This window comes from Notechis scutatus, chromosome 1 (genome assembly GCF_049901735.1).
Source record: "Notechis scutatus isolate UNSWTSFEM ecotype Mainland chromosome 1, rNotScu1.2, whole genome shotgun sequence".
In the NCBI taxonomy this organism is placed as follows: domain Eukaryota; kingdom Metazoa; phylum Chordata; class Lepidosauria; order Squamata; family Elapidae; genus Notechis; species Notechis scutatus.
Window position 1 is genome coordinate 288,505,364 of NC_142009.1, and position 24,128 is coordinate 288,529,491.

The 24,128-nt window shown below is 37.2% G+C and overlaps 1 protein-coding gene across 1 annotated transcript; it reads left to right on the top strand.

The window, feature by feature from the left end:
• BRMS1L (BRMS1 like transcriptional repressor) lies at positions 1-24,128 on the top strand. Its single transcript, XM_026664485.2, has 10 exons — positions 1-233; positions 6,018-6,108; positions 7,291-7,418; positions 12,735-12,814; positions 16,044-16,140; positions 17,043-17,126; positions 18,196-18,260; positions 19,362-19,401; positions 20,077-20,203; positions 21,703-24,128. The coding sequence occupies exons 1-10, from the start codon at positions 98-100 to the stop codon at positions 21,824-21,826; spliced, it is 972 nt and encodes a 323-aa protein (XP_026520270.1). The 5' UTR covers positions 1-97; the 3' UTR covers positions 21,827-24,128.

A 24,128-nucleotide genomic window follows, 5' to 3' on the forward strand; every position in this document is an offset into this window, starting at 1 on the left:
GGGGCGGAGCTTCGGCGTGTTAGAGGGCCGGGCTGGCGAAGCTGCCGTCCTGGGTCTCCAAGCGGGTGACGCCGGGCGTCTGCCGAGAGCGGGCGCGATGCCGGTCCACTCGAGGGAGAAGAAAGAAAACAATCACGATGATATGGAGGTGGACTACGGGGAGAACGAGGGCAGCAGCTCCGAGGAAGAGGAGTCGGAGAGCTCGTCCGTGTCCGAAGAGGGGGACAGCTCAGGTGAAGCGGGGAAAGGGCTCCTGGGCGGCACATGCTAGAGCGGATCTGCCTCGCTTGGGGTTAGATGGGGGCAGAAGGGAGGGCTCGGCCCCGCCCCGCCCCGCCCTCTCTTTCGGTGTGCCGGGGCGATTCCGCGGTTTCTGCAACCCTTATGGCCCCTTTCGGCATTTCCTCCCACTCCTTCGCCGCGGGCGACTTGTTAGAAAAGCCCCCTTCCCCCTTGCCTTCTTACGCCCCCTCACCTGGGCGGGCAAGGCAGTGGCCTCACTTTCCTAATAAGTTTCCTCCCGGGCTCTTTGGGGGAGAGCTAATGCTCTTCTTTGCCTCTAATTTCCCACCTCCCTCATTCGGGGATAATAAATCTACGGTGTGGTGTATTGTCTGCAGCCAACCACCCCGGGGACGGGCAGGGAGACAGGAATTTCTATAAGGTGTAAAAGAGTTGATTTGGTGTGGCACCAAAAAAAGAGAAAGAAAGAAAAAAAAAAGAATGCTACAAATGCATTCAGACAATTCTTGGGCTTTATGGACTAAATTGCAAGATGGAACTAGTAAGAAGGCTGCAGTTTTGTTGCCTTGCTGTTTTTCCTGCCCTTTAAAGAGCAAGTATTTTGTGTATTGCCATTGCCTTCTAGAAACGGAATGTGCCAATATAACTTGACTATTAGTTTGTGGAAGCCTCTACTATTATTATTTTCTTTCTTTCCCGAAATCTTTGGAATGTCCCATATTTGTTTGTCTGGGAAATGTTCACAGGGCATTTTCTATCCTATCTTTAGGGTTAAGGTTAAATGATAATGGTTTCAGTGCACAAATAAATAAAGCATAAGACAAACTGCGGAACAGTAGCTTAAAACTTGTATTTCTCTTTTTATTCAATACTTTCCGTCACTAGCTCTAAAGCTCAACTTACTTCATAGGGTTTTTCTACCAAGTGTGTCTCAGACACTTAGAAGTAAAGCATAGTGAGCTTAATGATGATCCATCTCAGAATATGGTTGGTCCATTTTAGCAACTTACACTGATAAATACAAAATTCAAATTTTTTTTATAGGTGTTTTATCTATGGCATCCTATGGTATTAGGATATTGGACTGGGACCAGTGAGCTTCCATGACTGAGTGTAGAACATGGGTCTACCAGTCCTGGAGGAATGGTAGAATGTAAATTTAATCAAATTATATTCAGGGCATATCATATATTTAGATATTGCAGGAATAAATGCAATTATTTAGTTACTGTAATCTAGTGTTGGTTATTTTTATTAAGCTAAAATACAATATGAGTCAATATATTTGGGTGGGAAGGATTCTGAGGATTTCTTGTACCCACAATGTATTCACATCACAGATTCTATTCCAGAGAGATTTTTCTGTCCATTACATCCTTCTTTAAAATCAAGTTTGATTCCTGATGACTTCGGTTGGAAGTTAAAACTCACCCTTCCTAGAAAAATGAAATATTTTAGGATATATTAAAAGGGCAGAATATTTCCCCTAAAAGAGAAGTAGAAACTCAAGAGAGGCAGAAACTCAGCCCCTCTACCTTTGCTAATGGGCCATTAAGGCCTGGGCCAGTCTATTCTACATAACAAAGATTTACCTCCTTCAGGCAGACCCATAATAGGAATCCCAAAGCCCTTTCATTACATCATCATTTCAGCAAGGCTCAACCAAGCCTGGGACTCATGACTACCAAGTTACCCCTGCATGGCCCCAAGAGAGTCTGACAACCAATCAGAACACAAGCTCATATTCAAAGTCCAGAGAGGGCATAAAATCCAGGGACTCTCAGCATCCCTTCCCTTTTTTGCTCAGGAGCTCCAAGGCATGTGATCCTGTCCACCATTAAACCATCTCTCTAAACAGCCTCCATGTTTCCAGTGTCTTTTTCCTCACTTGAAACTGAACCCAGAAGAATATGTCTTCCAACACTTAATAGACCTTTACAGGTTTTTTATTAATAGTAAAAGGGTTGCAATGAATGGTCTTCTTTGGAAGGTGATTTTTTCCCCAGTTTCTCAATCTGCTCTACAACCCTTGAATTCTCGGCCTAACCAGTGCTGCAACATGTTGACATGCATCCTTTTCCACTAATGTAGGAATCAAAATTTGTTTCCCTGTATGCTGCTAACAATAGGACAACATAAAACAGGGCAGCATATTAAAAAGTACACATGGAAATGCTTCTGCTGGTTGAAGAAATTATCAGGCTCCTTACTTGCTTTTCATGTCTTACTTTGGGAAGTTTAGGGTTTTTGTTTCTTGTTTAATCATTGTGTCTTTAGTTACACTTAATGTTTATACTTCTCTGTATGTGAAAAACAGTTTGTGTATATTGTTCTCCAGCATTCCTAAGAGTTATTAAAGTATAATAGTATGCTCTCAAATTTCTCCCGCTTCAGTTTCAATAGTGTGGAGGCACCAAAATCCCTCTTTTTCCTAACTGCTCTTTATTCTGGTGTCAATCCAGACAGATAGGAATAAAATCTATTACAATCTATTGGAATGGGAAATGTTTTTTTAAAAAAAAACTTTGGGTCACAAGGTCATCTTTATTAATTGAGAAAACAGATCTTAAGTAATATTTTGTGGCATCTAATCTTAGTAGCTGGAGGAAATCCTTTTAGGCCTATGTCTACTCAATGTTTCTCAACCTTGGCAATTTTAAGATAATGATGGCTAAGAAATTCTGGGAATTGAAGTCAACAGAAGTTGCCAAGGTTGAGAAACCCTGAATTAATTCCACTGAAAAAAAGTCGTTACAGTGGAATAACACTTTATACCACAGAAGATGCATCTAAATACAGAATCTTATATATTGTTAGAAGACTTCAGATCAGCATTTTTCAGGGAAAAATAAGGGAATATATATAATAAATAGAATGATTCACCCCTTCATTTTCTTCATTTTTCTTTCTGAAAAGATCCCATAATGATATCAGCCACAAGCCAGACATAGATCCCTTGGAATTGGAGGCTGAATTCTCACAAAACAGAAAGCTATGGTTCTAAAGACTTTCATTGATGCCTTAAATTAACTGATTAAACTAGGTATGCTCAGTAGGTATAATTATCTGGAACAGGGCTTAATAAAATTGATGTCTAAAACATTTTTGAAAAACCCTGGGATGGTTTTTAATACGTCAAGAACAATTGATAAATGCAATAAAATTATTAGAATGTCTAATTGTTAACATTAATACCTTCAACATCAATTTTTCCATTATATATTTTAAAGACTTATTAATCAATGAACTAATATGTACTTGATAAACCGAATTTTTAATTGTGGAAGAAAATGAATTAATTTTTTAGAAAAACAAATTGGAACTTTTACTGCCCAAATTAGTGAGTATATTAAATTGATTCTCTTAGAAAGACATACTGTATAACCTGTTAATACTCCACAAATTTGATAGAGAAGACGAAAATTAAATTTTCAAATAAAGGTCCAGGGAAAATATCCATTTAATTGACATAAGCTCTTAAAACAGTTAAAAACTATATAAGACGCACATTAGACATTAAATAAAAAACTTACAATTACATACAAAACATATACAATAAATATTGAAGATTTTAAAAGAAACTAATATAATTTTGGGTCTGATTTTCTGTCAGCTACCTTACACATTGATTGATTGAGAGAAGAAATATGGATGAACTCTTAGGCAAGGAAGGGATATAAATTTAACAAAGTAATTATAGGGACTTCAGAAGAGACAGTGAAAGACAGTGGAGGATGAGTTCCCTTATCTCTTGACAAGACTTATCTGACAAGACTATGGACAGGTTGGGTTGCTCTTGATGTACCAATCTCTCTATTTCCCAGAAACAGGGTAGGCTGCCTAGGTGTAAGCTCTTCTACCTATTTAACCCACTTCCTCAAGATCATAAAGTCTGGGCTGATATACACCAGGGGAGGCTGTTCAACAAATTATTGGACTCTAAGCCTTTTTGGCATCATGCCAACAGCACTTCCTCAAATAAGCAGCTGGCACAGATTCCACATCCAGATAATGGTGTGCTAGTGTCCTGCAAGTAATGTAAATTATCCAAAGTGTCTTGGTTTTAAATAAATTCTCATTTCCGCCCAAATATTATTTTGACTTCATTAACTCACAGACCATTAGTCTTGATGGCTGAAGGTGGCTGCCATTGAGTAACTTGTAAAATCATATTTTAAAGCATCAAGAATAAGACCTGCTTCTGCTCTCTACATGTTTTATGTTCTATCTTTGATTCAGTGCAGAGAAAAATGTTGAAATCCATCTTGTGCCCAAAAGGTCATTTGAGTGTCTTTAGTCCAATCATTATTTCTCATCTTAACCTATCTCACAGAGATGCTGATTGGACAGGCAGCATTCTGTGGGCCTATTGAATTCTTGAGAAAATAGTATAATACTAGTTTAATAAAATAATTATACAGTGGTATGTATGAAACATACTGTAGTATTTGTGACTTGTTTCAGTATAAATTGAAGATTAGGATTCAGATGAGCTTCTGATTGCTTTTTTACAACTGAAGAAGGGAAAGGGGGAGTGCATAAACAGCATCGAAAAAATACTTTCAGATACTGTTTTGAGTGATATGTAAATCAACAGGAGGTGGTTTCTATTTCAAATTTTGGCTAAACTACGAATAGTTTAAATGGGTTGCTCAAATTTATTGTCCTCAGTTTTCCAATTGTTGTATGGGAAAACCAGCATATTAGGTTACAAATATGGAATTGGAAAATGTATGCTAAACATCCTGAATGGCTAAAAGGTGCTACTTAGATAGTGAACTTGATTTTCTAATATGCAAACTTGGTATAGTATATATTGAATTGAGTGTGTGCTACCATATTGATGGAAGCTGGAGTCATATACATGTTTAGATCCTTGGTGTCTGAATTAAGAAGTGATGTTGTGTAGAAAATGTTTGTGGATATTTTTATCTAGGTGAGATGATGAAGTGTTGATGGAAAAGGAAGAATGCAACAATGACATAAATAAATATTCCTTTATCTGTTTTCCCTGCTCTTCTGCTAGGGATGACACATAATATCTAACACATGAATGAATATTTTTGTGGATCTTCATTTGTAAGTGAAGTTTTGTTGTTGCCCTAGGCTAGGGCTGTCAAACTCTTGGCCCATGGGCTGGATGCATCATGCACTGGCCATGCCCACACCTGGTTTAGTGAAGGGGGGAAAGGTCCTGATGCATCATATGACGCTGTGAGTTTGACACCATAGGCCTACAATAGCAACAGTTTGAGGTTGCTTTATCAGTTAAGGCAATGGCAATTTCATGCAATTTAAAGATCAAATTGAAATGTTGGTTGTAGGTGCACAGAGGTTGTTTTATAGAACTAGCTATATTATGAAATTATGGAACCATAAGTTACCATTGTTTAAACTGGCAAAAAGATGAGTTGGTTGCCAAGTGTCCAAAATGTGGACATGTGACCCTGGGTGCATGTGCGGGTGTCATAACTCAGAACAGGATGGTAAGTATAACGTCTGATGGTAGCTGAGTCAAAGGCTACCTGTATAATATAGCTGGCTGTAAGATGAAATGAATGCTTATCAGTTCAGTTCTTTCATAAGATTAATCAAAGAATAGAGAAATAATTTTATATGTTATATCTGTTTTCCAGAAGATTTAATAATTCCATTAATTTATTTAACTTAATTGATTTAGAATTTTAGCCACTCTTAATGAAAATATCAGCTGTAAAGTACATTGGAAGAGACAAACAAGTCATATTTGTAAAAATATATAATTTTCATTGCAGAAATGGATGATGAGGATTGTGAAAGAAGAAGAATGGAGTGCTTAGATGAGATGTCTGATCTTGAAAAACAGTTTACAGATCTTAAAGATCAGTAAGTAAACCAATGCTCTAGAACTCCTAGATGATAATTCAGCTGTAGTCTCGAACTTTAAATTATCCATCTAAATCAGAGTAGGCAGAAGGATGATCATTAGCTTTTGGTAGATCTCTGAGTAACAACAGAACAACAGTTTTTAAACAGTTGCTTATGAATTGCTACAATTAAAAACATTCCATTCTTGGGTCTGAAGCAAAGAAAATGTTAGAACTCTCCCCCCTCTCATCCATAGGTTGAAATGACTTCTGGTAGAAAAAAAAATCCTACTCATTAATGCTCATTGCGTGTTATTGTGCCTTCTCTATTCTAAAAAGTGCTGCTGAAATAAAGAACTTTATTGCCTGATATGGAAGTTTGAAATGACAATCATATTGTATATGGGTGATTTTTGTTCATGCATTTTTGTTCTTGTTGTCATGGAGAGCAGGAAGAGAAGTTAGCTTCTTCTTACCTTATCAATTGTATCCTGCTTCTTACAATTGCTTGCTCTCATTTTGAAAGAGACTGAGCAATGAGAAAATTGAAGTTGTCCAATGTGTTGGGCAAAGTAAGATTTCCACATTCTTCTTCACATAAAGAGCAGTCCACTCTTATTCTGTCTGTAAATAGGACTGGCTTCCATGATCATAGCCTGCCTTTGCAAAATGTTTCATTGTGGAGTCTGAAGTTGCTTAATATTTTTATATTAGTAATGTGAGGCTTTTATAAAAGATTTATTCAAAGAATGTGGAAGACACTGATTTAAATATAGATGTTGCTTCCTCAAATGGGACATCCCCCAAGATGGAATTTGCCTGAAGAGACATTCCTTGCTACTGAAGAAGGGTAGTGGTGATGTCTTTTAATTTTTTTCTCCTGTTAGCTAATTTTACTCTGAAAGTTTAGCCCCTTCTTAAAGACAGTAAATCATAACAATTAATGCTCCCCTTTTCTGTCAAAAGGCCCATTCAGTGAATAGGATGAACACTTTCAGATGCAGCCCAAACAATGTCTAAATAAAAAGTTGACTGTAATTTAATATATATCTCAGTCTGTTTTTGAATCTTACTAATTTCTTCTGGGCTGATCGGCTTCATAGGAATGCCATTGCCAGTTGAGAAGATCTTAGAAATATCAATATACACTTTTCTATGCCTATGCATTTAATATAATGTACTCTATTTTCATTATATTAAGACTTTACAAAGAGAGATTAAGCCAAGTGGATGCAAAGCTACAGGAAGTCATTGCGGGAAAGGCACCAGAATACTTGGAACCCCTGGCAGCTCTCCAAGAAAATATGCAAATCCGAACAAAAGTGGCGGGTGAGTCCATGAAATAGTTGTTGTTCACTCAGTTATGTATACTATATCACTGCATGGCAATGGTAGAAATAAAATGCTATTAAAAGTTTCAGGGCTTCAGAAGCCTTTGAATTTAAAACAACTGAGGTTGAATTTTTTGTTACTGTATATTTTTGGCCTCATATTTCAATAACAGTAGTGTGCAAGGTCATTCATGACAGGATTCTGATTTCCAAATAAATGTATGTGTATAATCTTTCACCAAAAACAATCATCGTTGTATTGTTCCTCTCTGACACTCTTTTATAAGGCCCTGAAGATGTGGTTTGACCAGTGGGCCTGGGGAACACAGAGTGGGATGGAGCCCATTAAATTGTTGCTTTGAGAGTATGTTGTTGCCGAGGAGGGATGGAGTGGAGTTATTATTTTATTATTATTTATTTCCTATAAGCTGCCTAGAGTTACTATAAGTTACTGTTAGCTATATAAATTATCTAGACTAGATAAATATCTAAACAAATAAATATATATTAACATTTTAAGTGGTGTACAAATTCCCCAGATCTCTTCCTCAATAAATACGTTGCATAAGGCAATGGACAAGGAAGAAGCTAACCAGTTTTTTAAAAATACCAGCCAGATAAGATATGAGAACTTGCTATTGCAAATATTTCCAAATTCCAAAATGGCAGCTATGTCTCAGTCAGAATTGGGTGATTTTGATAACAGATTAAAACACAATTATCAGGAGAAAAGAAAATGATTATTTCCCTAGTTGTATAAATACAAAGCAATTAATCTCTAGTCTATATTTTCCCTCCATTTCATTGGCTTCTATAGCTGTTGTTGTCTTCAGAGGGCTGGTTCAGATGTAATATATCTGGTGCTCTAAGATTGTGTTGTTATAAAACTACTTTATAAATCATCTTTAGTGTTTTGTATTGTATCTAAAAACTGGCTTAAAAATACCAATTTTTTGCTCTGTCCAAAACAATGAACTTTGGTTTAAACTTGGTTTATTATCTTGGATCATTAAAGAATAATTAAATGATTTAAGACTGTGTGGTAAACAGAATATTTCAGATATTAGGGTAGATTGTGGTTTAGAATAATTCGAATCAATATATCAAAGAAACACTATGTGTTTATTCCTATTTTAGAAAACTGATTTGTTAAGATGCCAAACATTACAATATGTATGTATGTATGTATGTATGTATGTATGTATGGTATTCAGCTTTGTTCGGGTATTTTCCCACATCATTATAGTTGTGCTTTTAAAGTTGTAGCAATGTTTCGGCAGAATCTCATCTGCCATCATCAGGCTTCTGTATTGTGTTCGTCTGTGAGTCAGACTTTTACAGCTGTTTCAGTTTTAAATTTGGGGCTAGCCTACTGCTGTGCCAGAATGTTTTTTTCTTCCTCCTGATTGGTTGGGAGTCTTGGTCTGTGTTTATTGGCCTTGGAGTTTCCTGTGTTCTGCTTGATTGGTGTTTCTAATATCTTCTGTCTGTTTTGTAGCTTTTTTTGTCTTGATTGGCTGGAAACATTGTGTTCCTGTACTGGAGGCTTTTAGTGCAGCTTGGCTCCGAGTAAATGGACGGCTATCATTTATTAAGAAGCTAGGTTTCATCTGGGTGCCTGGTTGGGTTGTGTCTGAGCTGGAGGTATCAGGGGGGATCTGTTTGTGCCCAGGTGTTTGCCTGGCTTGTGGTGTGGAGATTTTTTTGTTTGTGAGTGCAGGCTTCCAAATAATTGACAGTCTGGTAGAATCATCTCTTCATGCTTTCAGGTCTTTTTTCAATCTCTATGGCTTCTCTGATAATTCTGTGGCTGGGGTTTTCAAAAGTGGCTAGGGTTTTGGTGCCATTGAAGTTGATGCTATGACCTGTGGCTTTCATGTGTTGGACTAGTGAGGAAGTGTGTTCCAGCTTTTTTACTGCATTTTTGTGTTCATCCAGGTGGGTACTTATTCTTCTATTGGTCTGTCCAATGTATGTGGCAGGGCATGATGCACGGGGGACTTCATATATGCCTTGGATGCACAGGGGACTTCATATATGTCTTGGTTGCTACAACTTTAAAAGCACAACTATAATGACATGGGAAAATACCCAAACAAAGCTGAATACCATACATGTAAGTACGCGCGAAAACTTAAGAAAACAAATATCAGACCTCTACGGGGAGGAAATAAACAGCCAGACCAAAACCTATGAGAAGCTGGAAGTTAAAAGAGCAGGAATACTATGTGACCTCAAATTCCTATGCAGCTGCAGAGACAACAATGCAACACCAACCTGCTTCAAATTAACATTTCATCACAGCACAGCAGCTACTAAACGTATCTTGAAAAGAACTGAAATGGCTCTACTCAGGAACGAGCTTCTCAGAAACAGATTCCAATTGGATCAGTTAAATAAAGATTTACTAGCACTACACCTGGAATTGAGCAGCAAAATCCACCCTCTACTTTGGGACAAGATAAAACAACTTACAACTTGGAGAGCTGAAACTGAAACCACTTACAAAAATGACAAACTCTTGAAGAAACTAAAGAAATTAGAACATGACAAGAAAGCCCCCAACAACTCACAACACCTGAAACAATTAGTATATAATGTTTCCAACAGAGAACTCACCAAAACAGAAACAGATGTCCTAACCAAAGGATTCAATTATGCTATAGCACCCCAAAAAATCCCCACAGAATCCATCATATGTGCAGTAGAATCCAGCCTAACTAAATTAAATACAGATGAAGCTGATAGAATAAGACACCAAGTTACTAACATCCTATGCACAAGCAAACCACCCAAAAGCAAGTTGCACAAAGAGGAACTAAAAGCCCTGCAAGCCTTAAGGAACGATAGCAGCATAATCATACTTCCAGCAGATAAAGGTAATGCCACAGTAGTAATGGATAGAAAAGACTACGAAACAAAATTGACTGACCTACTCCAAGACTCCACATACAAACCCATAAACATGGACCCAACCACATATCTGGAAAAAATAACTAAGAAGAAAATTATAACCAGCCACATGAGCAAAGAGATCCAACAGACGATCATCCCAAGAGAAAAATCTTCCAGATGCCCCAAACTATATGGCCTCCCAAAAATACACAAAGAAGGCATACCTCTCAGACCCATAGTCAGCTCCAGAGGAGCACCACTACAAAACCTAGCCAAATACCTAGCAAAGCAGTTACAGCCCCATGCTGAAGCAGCAGCTTCACATGTACAAAACTCATACCACCTCTTGGAAATGATCAAAGATCTACACGTAGAACAAAAAGATCTGCTTGTAAGTTTCGATGTGGTTTCACTATTCACTCAAGTCCCGATAAAAGAAACTCTTGAAATCATCAAAAATAAATACCAACCACCCAAACACCTCATGGAACTAACAGAACACAGCTTAACCAACACATATTTCATATACAAAGGACAAAGATACAAACTATTTGCAAACCAGCATGGAAAACAAGAATTTGGAAACTCAGTAACTGAGATGATGTTGAAAGGCTAGATGGAATCCACCTTAATGATCATTCATTTGCAAAATATTTTTTGCACTCCACTACAGGTAGCCCTCGACTTATGATGACAATTGAGCCCAAATTTCTGTTGTTAAGTGAGTTATGCCTCATTTTATGACCGTTCTTGCCACAGTTGCTAAGTGAATCACTGTTCAGTTAGTGACATAGTTGTTAAGTGAATCTGGCTTCCCCACTGACTTTGCTTGTCTGAAAAGATGCTCAAAAGATGACCCAGTGGCACAATAACCATCATAAATACATTCCAGTTGCCAAGCGTCTGAATGTTGATCACATGACCACAGGAATGCTGCAACAGTCATAAATGTGAGAAATTGTTGTGTGACTTTTTTCAGTGCTGTTTTAACTTCAAGCGGTCACTAAATGAGTGGTTGTAAGTCAAGGACTACCTAGAAATTGATTTTTATATCTTATTGGTTGCTACATATCTGCTTACACATTGTTGCTAAATCATAATAAAGTTTTTTTTACTTTATACAAAGTATTACTTTTTACATACTATTTTGTTACAGTTGATGCGAGAAGAAGATATATTCTTGAATCACAGCTCAGAGGCTGGGCAGAGAAATCTGTTAGTGTGGGCTCTAGAAACTCCAAGGTTTTTCTCATCAAACTATATCCACACCCTCAAAAAAATTAGTTTTTGTTGTCCATTCTGTTTTGCTGCAAACAGAAAATGCCTTTTTTCCCTTCTATCTGGTCTGTTTCCTATTTCTTCATTCAGAAAGAAAAAAATCCAGTGAATTGGTTTTGTTTTATTTTTACTGCCTACCAGGTGTATAGCAGGCAGGGATCAATGGCTGATTTCTTAATTGCTTTCTACAAGGAAGTGATTCCTCCAATAGCATAGCAGTAGCACTTATATATCACTTCATAGTGCTTTACCGCCCTCTCTAAGTAGTTTACAGAGTCAGCATATTGCCCACAACAATCTGGGTCCTCGTTTTACTGATCTTGGAAGGATGGAAGGGTGAGTTAACCTTGAGCCCATCAGGATCAAACTTAGCAGTGGGCAGAATTAGCTTGCAATACTGCATTCTAACCACTGCGCTACCACGGCTCTTAGTGTAGTGTAGAGCGAGCAACAAACGAGCAAGCAACAAAGAAGACAAAGATTAAACACTTTAGGGTTGTTGGAGACATTCAGTGGTGCTTTTCAGAGCTGTCAGAAATCTATCTGCATTGGTTTCATTGTGATCATTATTATCTCAAGGAAAGATAGGAGAGAGGGAGGGAAGGAAGCTCTCTGAATCTTGCTTTTTAGAATTAAGATTGCATTATATACCACTTGCTCACACTCTCCAAACTTTTTACCACCAGTACTTTCCTTTTGATTTTGACTTTTTTAGGCTATGCAACAAATGTATAACTGATCTAGAATTTTAAAAACATGGGGGAAGAAGTAAATGGACTATAAACTTTAATAGCTGCCCATCTTGCTTGTCTGAATTAATGTTCATCGGGCAAGTCTAATAATAGGTTAATATTAACTCAACCGGTTCTGAAATTCTATAAATTGTCTGTAAAATAGCAAATACTCTTACAGATAATGTTTAGATTTTTAATTTTCAAAGCAGCACTTGAGCCTTGTAAAGCCAGGGCATTTATTGTATTGCTTTGGGATTAAAACTAATTTAGGGTTTGCACAAATGGAGATGTAAAGATGTAAATCTTTTTTGTAAGTCCCACAGTTGCCTGTTGGGAATTTTCAGAATGGCTTGGAAATACATTCCATGATGCTCTTTTATTAATATTAAATGAATGTTTATTTGTAGGTATCTACAGAGAACTCTGCTTGGAATCCGTGAAAAACAAGTATGAATGTGAAATTCAGGCTTCCCGACAGCATTGTGAGGTATTGTTTTGAGCTGTAAATGTTTTAATCTGTCTGTAATTATACTTTGTTCTGAGGTAATAAATTCACTTTACTAAGCTATATGGTTGAAGAACAATTTGAAAATATTGTATACTTACATCTACAAAAAAGTTAGTTAGGTTGCTTTAAAATACGTTGACAACTTTGTCAGTCTTACTAATTGCTCTTGTGAAATTCTTGATCAAAGTTTATTATGTTTTTGCAGTTAAGTTGAAAGCCTATAATGAATCAAATGGTTCCAGCTTTTGTATACTTAATATACATCCTGCATAACTTTTACCCAGGCTATTTTAAGATATGTATCAGCTTTATAACACCATCTGAACCACATTTTTGCATATTTTATGTGCAGTTTTAGTTTCAAGAAACACTTCTGTGATCTGGCATATTAACTGCATACTCAGGAAGAAAAAAACATTAAAACATTATTTATTTCAATTTGTTTATAAACTATTTAATACTATTAAATGAGATAAGAGTAATGGATGAAATTTTATTTTTTTCTAAAAGGTTTAGGCGCACAGCTATATCTACAACTATACAACTATATAACTAATATTTTAGTGTTTTAATAGTTTTACTGTTTTTATTGTTTTTAAGAATTTAATTGTATGTTTCTGAATTGTGAGCTGCTGAGTGTCATTTGCTGAGATGGGTGGCTATAGAAATTAAATGGAATAAATGCAGAAATGAATGAATGAAATAAAACATTGTTTTATAAGAGGATTGAGCTTTCATGAAGCCCAACAGTAAATTCTATACACACCCGCCCTAAGTTGTTTATGTAGCACGTATGGTTTTTGTAGTATTAAAATAATTCTCAAAAACACCAAGAGCAGTTATAAGATTAGTGTATTTCTATTTATGATGGTAAAACCCAATTACCGTAATTTTTGCTCCATAAGACACACTTTTTGTCATTTTGTCTCCAAAAAGTGGCTGAAAATGTCTTATGGAGCGAATATTGCTGAAGCCCCGCCTACCTGCCCACCCCCACCCTTCAGCCTTTTTTGGCCTCTGCTCCCCGTTTTCAGCCTCCGCGTATCCCATTTTAGGCCTCTGCGCACTCCGTTTTCGGCCTCCACAAGTCCTGTTTTTGGCCCATTTCAGGTGGCAGGGATTGCCGCTGCCAATGGCCACTACCTAGTGGCAGTGGCGGTGGTGATAGGTGGCGATCAGTGGCAGTGATCCCCGGCGCCTGGAACAGCTGATCGGCAGTATTCCCTGAGGCCGATTCAACTGCCAACCAGCTGCTCGTGCTGAATCAGGCTGCAATAACGTGCTGAAGCTGACCAGGCACATTTGATGGATAAATGAGCAGGGACAAATTGTGTCACATTATTTCACTTATTTCCCATGATCTTATACATTTGTTGAAATGTTTGATAACATAACCTTTTGTTTTCAGTGAACCAAGAAACTGCTTAAAGCCTCCCTCTAAATCAGAATCTGATGCTAATAAGTGAGGAAGATGTTAGAACGCAGTTTATTGCCAGTTTGATAAATAATGTGAGCCTTGCAAGGAAGCAATACTGCTATCCTTCAAAAAGACCTTGACTATGTATCAGAATGTCAAGCAAATAAATGCTCTGTCCTACATATTGGCAAAAAAATCAGAAAATAAAATACAGGCTGAATAGTCAAGACCTTGTTGATGATCCAAGCTCTGTAAAGGACCTTGGAATACTCATATCTAATGATCTAAGTGCTAGAGCCCACTGTAACTACATAGCCAAAAAGGCATTAAGAGTTGTTAACCTAATCTTACATAGCTTTTTCTCTGGTAATATCACACTACTAACTAGAGCATACAAAATATTTGCTAGACCAATACTCGAATACAGCTCATCAGTCTGGAACCCACATTATGTATCTATTATTAACACAGTTGAGAAAGTCCAGAAATATTTCACAAGAAGAGTTCTCCACTCCTCTACTCGTTGCAGAATAGCTTATGCCACCAGACTTGAAATTCTAGACCTAGAAAACCTAGAACTATGCTGCCTTCGGTCTGATCTAAGTATAGTATGTAAAATCATACATTGCAATGTCCTACCTGTCAATGAATACTTCAGCTTCAACCATAACAACACAAGAGCACACAATAGATACAAACTCAAGGTTAACTGCACCAAACTTGATTGCAGGAAATACGACTTCAGCAGCAGAGTGGTCAATGTCTGGAATACTCTACCTGACTCTTGTGTTTTTTTTCCCCAAACCCCAAAAACTTTAACCTTAGACTGTCTACTATTGACCTCACCCCTTTCCTAAGAGGTCTGTAGGGGGCATGCATAAGCGCACCAACGTGCCTACTGTCCCTGTCCTATTGTTTCTTTTATTTTTCTTATATGTATCCATGTATTCATAACTATGGTTTTTTTTTAACTTATACCTATTATCTTGTAAGCAATTGACAAAAATAAATAAATAAAAATAAATAAAAAGCACGCCTAGATGAACTAATTCTACTTTATTATAAAGTTACATCAGCAGAAGCCTGCAAGTCTGAAAATACATTTCCCCCCTTCCCTTGCCTTTATAGCCCAAGGAACAAAGGAGAGTCCCTCCTGAGACATTTGCCATGCCCACATTCCTTCCTCTTATCCAACTTCTCCCCTGGCTATGGCTCTTCCCTCTGTCTCCCAAGATCATCCCCAAATACCATTACATTACCTCTCATACAGTCCCTAATCATTTAAAGATGTACAGCACAGATTAAAACATGGAAACAGAGGGCTTTGTCAATGGCAAGTAGCCCCAGGCCAAATGTTGATCATGTCATATGGATTTTTGTTCAAACTATGTCAGAAATACCAGTGCATCAGCATTAAATTTTATATGAACTTTTATATGAATCTCAAATTCCTGCTTGCAGTGGCCAAAACTGTCTTGAGGCAAGGCTGATCATTACTGGGCAAAACAGAACTGGATGAGTGTAATAAATACAAAAGTTTGCCATCTGGATTATTTATGCATATAAATGGGGTTTAGAAAATTTCAGGGTCTACTTTATTTTGTTTATTTTATGGAATTTGAGTAGGACTTTGGACAAGAAAATCCCTTTTAATGCTGGTTATGACATATACACACTTGGAATTTCTATGAAAAGAGAACATCTCTACAGTATTTGTGAGGATGTTATCTGCTTCACGTAACTGTTGATGACCTTTCATTTGTGAATTACCTATTAATTTTTTTCTTTCAGAGTGAAAAGCTCTTGTTGTATGACACTGTTCAGAGTGAACTAGAAGAGAAAATCAGACGACTTGAAGAAGACCGACATAGTATTGACATTACCTCAGGTAAGTTATTGTTCAACTAAAAGCTTGAATGAATAAGTCACTGCCCAAATTAATTAGAATCCATTTAATAAAGATTGCAGTGAATTATAGCACTTACTTGGTTTATCTTTGGAGCTTCTATTTTGTCTACAAAACAAATTGAGAAGAATTAAAAGTCTTAAGTTATCTTTTTAGATTTACCTTCTGCTTGTACATTCTACATCAAAAATTTGATCAACTAGCTAGCTCACTGTTTTTTGACCTCAGCAACTTTAAGATGGGTGGACATCAATTCCCAGAATTCCCCAGCTAGCATGCTGAATGTTGAAGTCTACCCATCTTAAACTTGCTGAGGTTAAGAAAAATGCCTCTTAATGAGGCCTCAATTTTGCTCCCTGATACCTTGTGGTACTTAAAATTAATCTAAAGCAGGGGTCCCCAATCTCTTGACCCTTTCATGAAATTTCAGATTTTTTCATTCAAATATTTATTATATGAAAAGAAATTAAGTACTACTTTCACTAATGGTAGTATCAATAACAATAATGACAGCCCCTTGGATAATCTCATCGAATCTTGGGGATTGATGTTGAGAACCCTTTGGAGAACCCTGATTTAAAGGATGCATGAATAAAGATAATTCACCATTCTTTGAACACCTAACCTATTTGAAGGCGGGCTGTTTGTGAAAAAGAGGAAGAAAGTGTGATGGTGGAATAAGAGAAAATAAACACACTTGTAGTGGTTTGGGTAACTTTGTGTCTTACTGTTTTAAAATAGTCCTCATAATTTCTTAAATACAATTTAAGGTATGAATCTGCTTTCCTCCCCCCAAATGTAGAAGTTTGTCTTTTTAGAGGGGCTCAGCTTATGAGGTGTGGGATTAAAAATGTGTAATTGCAACATTTTTTTATCTTTCTTAGAGTTATGGAATGATGAACTTCAATCTAGGAAAAAAAGAAAGGATCTATTTAGTCCAGAGAAGAAGAAACCTGTTGTTGTATCAGATATCCTTTAACAGCTGTCATAAATATTCATTGTGCTATTGTATTTTAAAATAAACGACATTGTGCAAAGCATTGAAAAAGAGTAAGACACAATAAGCAAAATTAATGAAACAGGAGATAAGGCTAAAGAAAAAGAAAATCAAATTAATTTTTGCTTGCATCAACACTATTCAACCTATCTCTCTGTGCCTTTCTGTTACAAATCAAGAATGTTTATAAACTTAACTCCCCCCCCCCTTAATATCTTTGAATCATTGTTGACTCCTGATGACTGCCTTGGCTAGTCCCTGCAAGGATTTTGGGCAAGATTTCAGAACCATTTGCCATTTGGTTATTCCTAGACTGAGAGAGATTGATTGTAACAAGGTCACCCAGCTGCCTTTTGTGCCTAAGAAGGGACTAGAACTCATAGACTCCTCATTTCTAGCCTGCTACTTTAACCACCACACAAAATAAGCTCTCATTTTTATAACTTTACTAGGTATAGTCAGTTCAGTTATATTGTTGCTTATTTGTCACCTTTCCTAAAACATGCATAGGGAAACATAGGATGGTAGTTTGAAGACTATGACAAAATCATGACCATTGTATTTTAATAGAGCCTAAGGATAAGTTTGACCACTGTAGTTACTATACTATATGTCTAGTGTGAGTAACATAGTATCATAATATTAACCCCTCTAAATATTGTCATCCATAGAGTAATAAAGAGATTGATGCTGACATCTTGTTATGATGACACTTATCCCAGATTTCTTTTCCCTGGTTTAGGACTATATATTTATGTGTGGATCAGAGTTTTTTTTTCCAGAAAAAGATTTCCAAGCTTTTTTTCCTTCCAGCTTGAAGGATATAATACTATATGCTATACAATGAAAAGCATCCCTTTTCATTTTAATCTCAGTGCTTGAAAATAAATGTGGGAAAATAATTTACGAATTTATAGAAAGTAGTATTAACCTTATGCAGCTGATTCCTGGTCTGATCTACTTGGTGGGGATGAAACATAGATTTTTTTTAAAATGTGATCTATTTTGGAAAAAGTACAACCTCCTTAACATATATTAACGACCCTATATTGTGTATATGCTACAAGATCTTGATATACTTGAAGACTGGACAACAATAAGGAAGGTATGTACATTTTTTAATGGCTAGTTTTAAAATATTTACAAGTCATCATACTTATATGTCCATTTTTAGACTATGCAAATAATCCTGTAACTATTTTGTAGGAAGAGAGATCTATAATACCTCAGTACTTTATTTTATTTTATTTATTTTATTTACTTTAGAAAACTTATATTGCCGCCTACTTGCCCATGGCGACTCAAGGCAGCTTACATGAATAATTGTTAATTGGTTCCAGGAGGCATGACAAGTACTAAAAATGCCAAACAAACCATGTGACTTACCACATGACCCTTTGTTTTGGCTGAAATGGACCTTTTCTTATATCGGTGACCTTCCCAGCAGTTTCTCATTCAACAGGTTTTGAAGCAGTTGTGTGTACCAAGGTACTATATTTTAAACAAGAAAGGAAATAATCATCTAGCACAAGGGTGTCAAACTGGATTTCTTTAAGGGCCGGATCAGCACTGTAGTTCTCCTCGGGCTGGCTGGTGGTGGGGAACAGAACCTCCTACAGCACTTTGCCAGCCAAAACGGGGCATGTGGAGGGGCACCACACAAGCCTCCCGTGCCTCATTTTGGCTGGCAGAGTGTTGCAGGAGGCCGTCCAGGCCAAAACGGGGTGCGGGCCCCCCCTCATGTGCCCTCCTCTCACCCTGTTTTGGCTGCCAGGGGCACCATGGGCCAGTCCTTTGCTATTTCCAAACCAACCCTGTGGGCCAGATTTAAACACCCCGCAGGCCGCATCCTGCCTGCAGGCCTTGAGTTTGACACCCCTGATCTAGCATAATCATCCACTTTCATTTGGTTTACTGTTGTAGTAGCATTCCAGGTTCTCTTATCTTGTCCATGTATGACATCATTCCAATAGCCCACTTTTCATCAGATTTTCCTGGTTCTGCAACATCTGGTGCAGACCTTATTAATCTGGGGGATATCTGAGCTGGCATGATTTTCTTCGATCATATCACCCATATCCTGAGGTAGGCAGGTGAAATAGATAACAGATAAATTCATGAAATTTTTCTTTAAAATGAAATTTCTTTAGAAGATGGCTTGCTAAAGAATGACTTTTTTAAAAAAATAGAAACTTTTAAATTTCAGGCAATGGCTACGTTGGGACCACATAGAGTGAAAGCAGAACGTAAGGCAACTTACTTTACTTTACTCTTTTGCAGTTAATTCATAGAGTAGCCAATTGAAACTACCATGCTCTACTCCGCTGCTGCTGAAAAGCAAAGGCACTGTGACCATGAGTACACTGATGATGCCATCAGTTCCCCTTTCTTCTGCTGTAATCCTTTGTAGAGTACCAATATCCACAATGGCTTCCTTCCCACTCCGTTTCCTTTCCCACTCTAAAAGTTAGGCTGCAGTTCCTGGCAACTAGCTGAATGTAAGATTCAAATACAAAGAGAATAAAGGGAAACTGATTCATGCCCTTGATGATTTGAGATCAATTTTTTGTTATTTTGGAAACTTAAGAGTTGATCTGAGGCAGGAGGTACTGAGATCAAATCAATAAAATAAATGTGTTTATACAGAAAATAATAAACCTGTTTAAACGTACTAAAATGAATAAAATTTAGCCAGCAATAGACAAAGTTTAGATCCCAAGCTAACTATTACATAGCTGACTCAAGAAAAATGATTCTTATGGATGCATTTTCAGTAACAATCTATAATCTATTTCTGCTTAAATGCGGAAGGTAAAATCACTCATGCATGTATTAACAGGATGTAAAATAGAGATAAATTGGTTGACTTCTTAAAGCAACTGTTTCATTTCATCGGCATTGTCTATACTGCCTCTTTTCAGCACCTGTCAAGTTGGAAAAACATCTACACAGCACACGATCTGAGGAAGGAAGACTCTACTATAATGGGGAATGGTATGGACGTGGACATACAATATGTATTGATAGAAAAGATGAATGTCCTACAAGGTATGACTTTTTAAAATAAATTGAATACAGTTCAAAGATCCCCCCCTCCATTAAGTGATTTAGGCATATGTAGCTAATTTGGGCATAACAATTGTGCAGCTGGTGAGGTTAAGAGTTTATAGTAAAGCATCCTTAAGGTGCATCAGCCAGAGCACAATAGCAATAGCATTTAGGCTTATATACTGCCCATAATGCTTTGTACCACTCTTTGAGTGGTTTACAGTGTAGAAGCATTACTAAATACATACTGCATTTTAAACACTGTGCCACCAGGGCTCCTGATGGAATATAGAATATGGAAAACTTGCAACTCTATGCCTTTTTTATTTTCACTTCAGCCATTTTTTTCCTATTTTATTTTCCAATTCATCTGTTTATAATGGGAAGAATATTCTTCATATGATATACCATAGTCCTTGTGTTAGCTTTCCAAAAACTGTACTTGTAAGCCTTACATACTGTCTTTGAAACTCAATGTAATATCCTTCATGAACTGCATGAAGTATGTCTTCCTCTGGTATACATAACTCTGTCTCATTTTATATGTATCCCAAGGAAAAAGAAATACAGATGAAATGTAATAACAGACATGATATTCTTCCGATTAAAATTGGAATTCCGATTTTTTTGGGAATCGCCCCCCCTTTCCCCGCCTTCTTCTCCTCCTTCCCCTCCCCTCAGAGGCCCCGAGTCAGGAGTTGCTACCGCTGGCGTGGCTCTGCGTGGCTCCAGTCCCGCGTTGCCTCAGGAAGGGAAAGGCAAAAAAGAGCCGCGGCGGCGCTTTGCAATGGCAGCAGCGGCTCCTGGTTTTGCCTTTCCCTTCCCGAGGCAACGCGGGACTGGAGCCGCGCCGGCGGTAGCAACTCCTGACAGACCCAGCCGGATACCTGAGCGGAGCCCAGGCGGTGCGAGCGGAGCCCGGGCGGTGCGAGCGGAGCACGCTGAGCGGCAGGAAAAGGGAGCTGGGCAGCGATTTCTTGGCGCGTGGTGGGGGGGGTCTCTTTTGGCCGGCCCCGATTTTTTTTTCAGAGGGGAATATCATGCCTGAATAAGCATTCCCAGTTTTGTTCTGTTTTGCCTTATTGAGCCATTGTTGTAAATAAAATAATCCTAATGATTGTACTTAGGTTATTATTACAGAATTTCTATAAATAGGCAACAAAACAGATAACAGCTTTGAGGATATCACTGTTCCCCCATTTACTTAGTCTCTATATATCTAGATCTAGAAAACATCCATACATGTTTTCTCTTGGCAAAGAAAAGCTGTTTTAAAAAAGTGAATTATTTTCAAACCAATGCAGTACTATTGAGGTTTTTTTTTTAGCATTAGGATTGCAGTATTCTGTTAGTTTTTCTTCATTTCCCGGACATTTGCTATAATACTTGTAAGTTTTATTACCAGTAATTATAGTCCTGTTTATAAATTGCCATGCAGGTTGAGGTTATAGTGCAGTTGTATAGGGACACTAATTTCTCTTTTCCCTTTTCCTTTTCAGTGCTACAATCACAACAGTTAACCATGATGAAGTGTGGTATAAGAGGTCTGATGGAAGCAAATCCAAACTATATATTTCCCAGCTACAAAAAGGAAAATATTCCATCAGACATAATCACAACTGACTATTAAACTAATCAGACAGTGTAAGCCTGCTTGAAGTGTCATAAGATGGAAAAATGTATTTACTGTATGCTCTCATCTATCTTTGTGGCTGTATCTGTGTATATTTAGTAGTACAGGTAATCTTCATGCAGATGTTTTAGAATAGGTAACATATTATCATGTTGAACATGACATTTTGTTTCTAATTTGGGGTTTAGTGCGTGACACAGAAAATAGCTTTGGATTGTCTGGAATTCATGATTCATGCAGTCCTGTAAAGCTTTGTGCATGCATGAGCTAGAATTGTGCATACAGATACAAGGCACTTTTATTTATATATTTTTTCTGCAACAGCTTGTAAGACTCAGTCAATGAGCCAATTTTGAAGTTGCTTAATTGCAGAGATGGTGGTGGAATTGAAAAAAGGATGCATGGACCTATTCTTTCTGGATATTGTATCTTCATATGGATCTGTGCCTTCCAGATGTTGCTGAACTACAACTCCCAGCATCTTTTTCCATTGCTCCTATGAGCTAGAACTGCTGGCTTCTCCACCTCTGATACTGGCACCTCTCTTTTTACAGTTATACTCTAAAAACCAGTTGTATAAAATTGACAGTAGCAGAGTTATCTAAAATCATGTAATTGTGAAGTCCATTGCTGCCTAGCATTTGCTCTTGCTTTTTAGCAGTCTTGCTTGTCTTGCAAATGTAAATTACCTTTTTTAGGAGTTACATGGATATAGTCTGATAGTGAAATATTTTTAAATTAATTGAAAACAACAAAAAGGGTCTCAAAGAGCTTGCCTATTTATGCTACTTTATTCGTGTTACCAGTTTCTTTGTGATAACAGAAATAAAAAGTAGCCATAAATACATTGCTTCAAGGCAAATGGCGCTGTACCCTGTAGTACTAAATGGTCTTTTTCTTCAAGCTAAAAGTGCCAATTCAGTAAATGATGAAATAATAACAAAAAGTATTGCTGCATATACTGCATATTGTCCTATAATAAAATGTACCTATAGTTAAGCACAGTGTAACCTTTCAAAATTGTATATTGGGCAAAAAATATGTGATGTTTGCTGCTTCAAAATTCTAGAAAGGTTTGAGTTTGTAAAATTTAATATGGAGGTAAGATCTTCTAGCTTTACATGTTTGAAGCAATAGAAAGGGGGGTGTTGTGGGTGTGGGGAGAAGACATTATTTGGTGGTTTCTGTGCACTTTAAATCCATTAAGTTGAAGTTTCAGGAGGGGGACTTTATCTGATGGAAATAACTGCCAAAAGTGTTTGAAGCTTCAGCTTAGATTGGTGCTAAATCTGACTGTTCATAGGCAGTCTCAGTCTTTCTTATAGTCTTGACTAGAGGCTGGGTGGATAAATTAATAATAATCTCAGCAAACATTGTAATGATGAGAATGGGGAGCTATATAAAGAAAACTGAAACTTCTTTTACAATGGAAATGTGAACACAGTCATCCCTGGAAGATGTAAATACCAGAAGCCTATATATGAATCAGCCACTCAGCTGCAGGCAAGCATTTTTATGTTTTGTTTTTTAAGTGTTAAAAAGTCTTGGGGGGAAATGTTGCTTAAATCTCAATTCTGTGGTCTTGATTCTGACAACTCTCATTTCAAGTCCTTACTGTGCAAATTTTTGGCAATCAGAAGAATATCACCTTCATTCATCAGAAAGTGCCTGTCACTATTCAGGAATGGCTTTGTGTGTCTTGGAATGTATTTATTTTGTTTCTGGCATGAAGGATCAGCAACATCTGTTTTTGTACCATCTGTAGGTTGGAAACACATCTGTCTCATTTTGTCTGCAATGTGTTACAAACTCTACATCCCAAAGTAGGCCACAAGCATAGTGTGGCAGGGAATTGTGGAGGACTAGCCTATTGTTGCTTAAAAGAGTTTGTTACCTGCTTATGTTTGCTTGCTTCTGTGTAACTGGCAATAGGACCCAGTTGCCAGTTAACAAACTATGACCTCTCCTGCTTGTCAGTTTACTTTGTTACCGTTACTAAGCCTCAAAACAATAAAACTGCTCTCACTTTTTATGAAAATGTATTTGCTAATGTTGGAAAACAGTTTGACCATTGCCAAAAGTCTGCAGAAAACTAACCCAGAGGAGTAATCTTACTCTATGTGTATCTCATATTAGCCAAACATATATAAAGTATTAATGACTGGTTGGCTTTGACAACCCCTCTGTATGTACACAATTTGATAAAGCTTTTTTTGTAATGATGAAATATTTGTATTTTTTAACCTAGTGTATAAATAAAATAACCCATCATGGAAAATCCAGATAATTAAA

Coding starts and splice junctions, on each gene's coding strand:
- BRMS1L (XM_026664485.2), top strand. CDS start 98: ATGCCGGTCCACTCGAGGGAGAAGAAAGAAAACAATCACGATGATATG. Junction 6,109..7,290: donor TTTACAGATCTTAAAGATCA/GTAAGTAAACCA, acceptor CATTATATTAAG/ACTTTACAAAGAGAGATTAA. Junction 19,402..20,076: donor ACATAGAGTGAAAGCAGAAC/GTAAGGCAACTT, acceptor GCCTCTTTTCAG/CACCTGTCAAGTTGGAAAAA.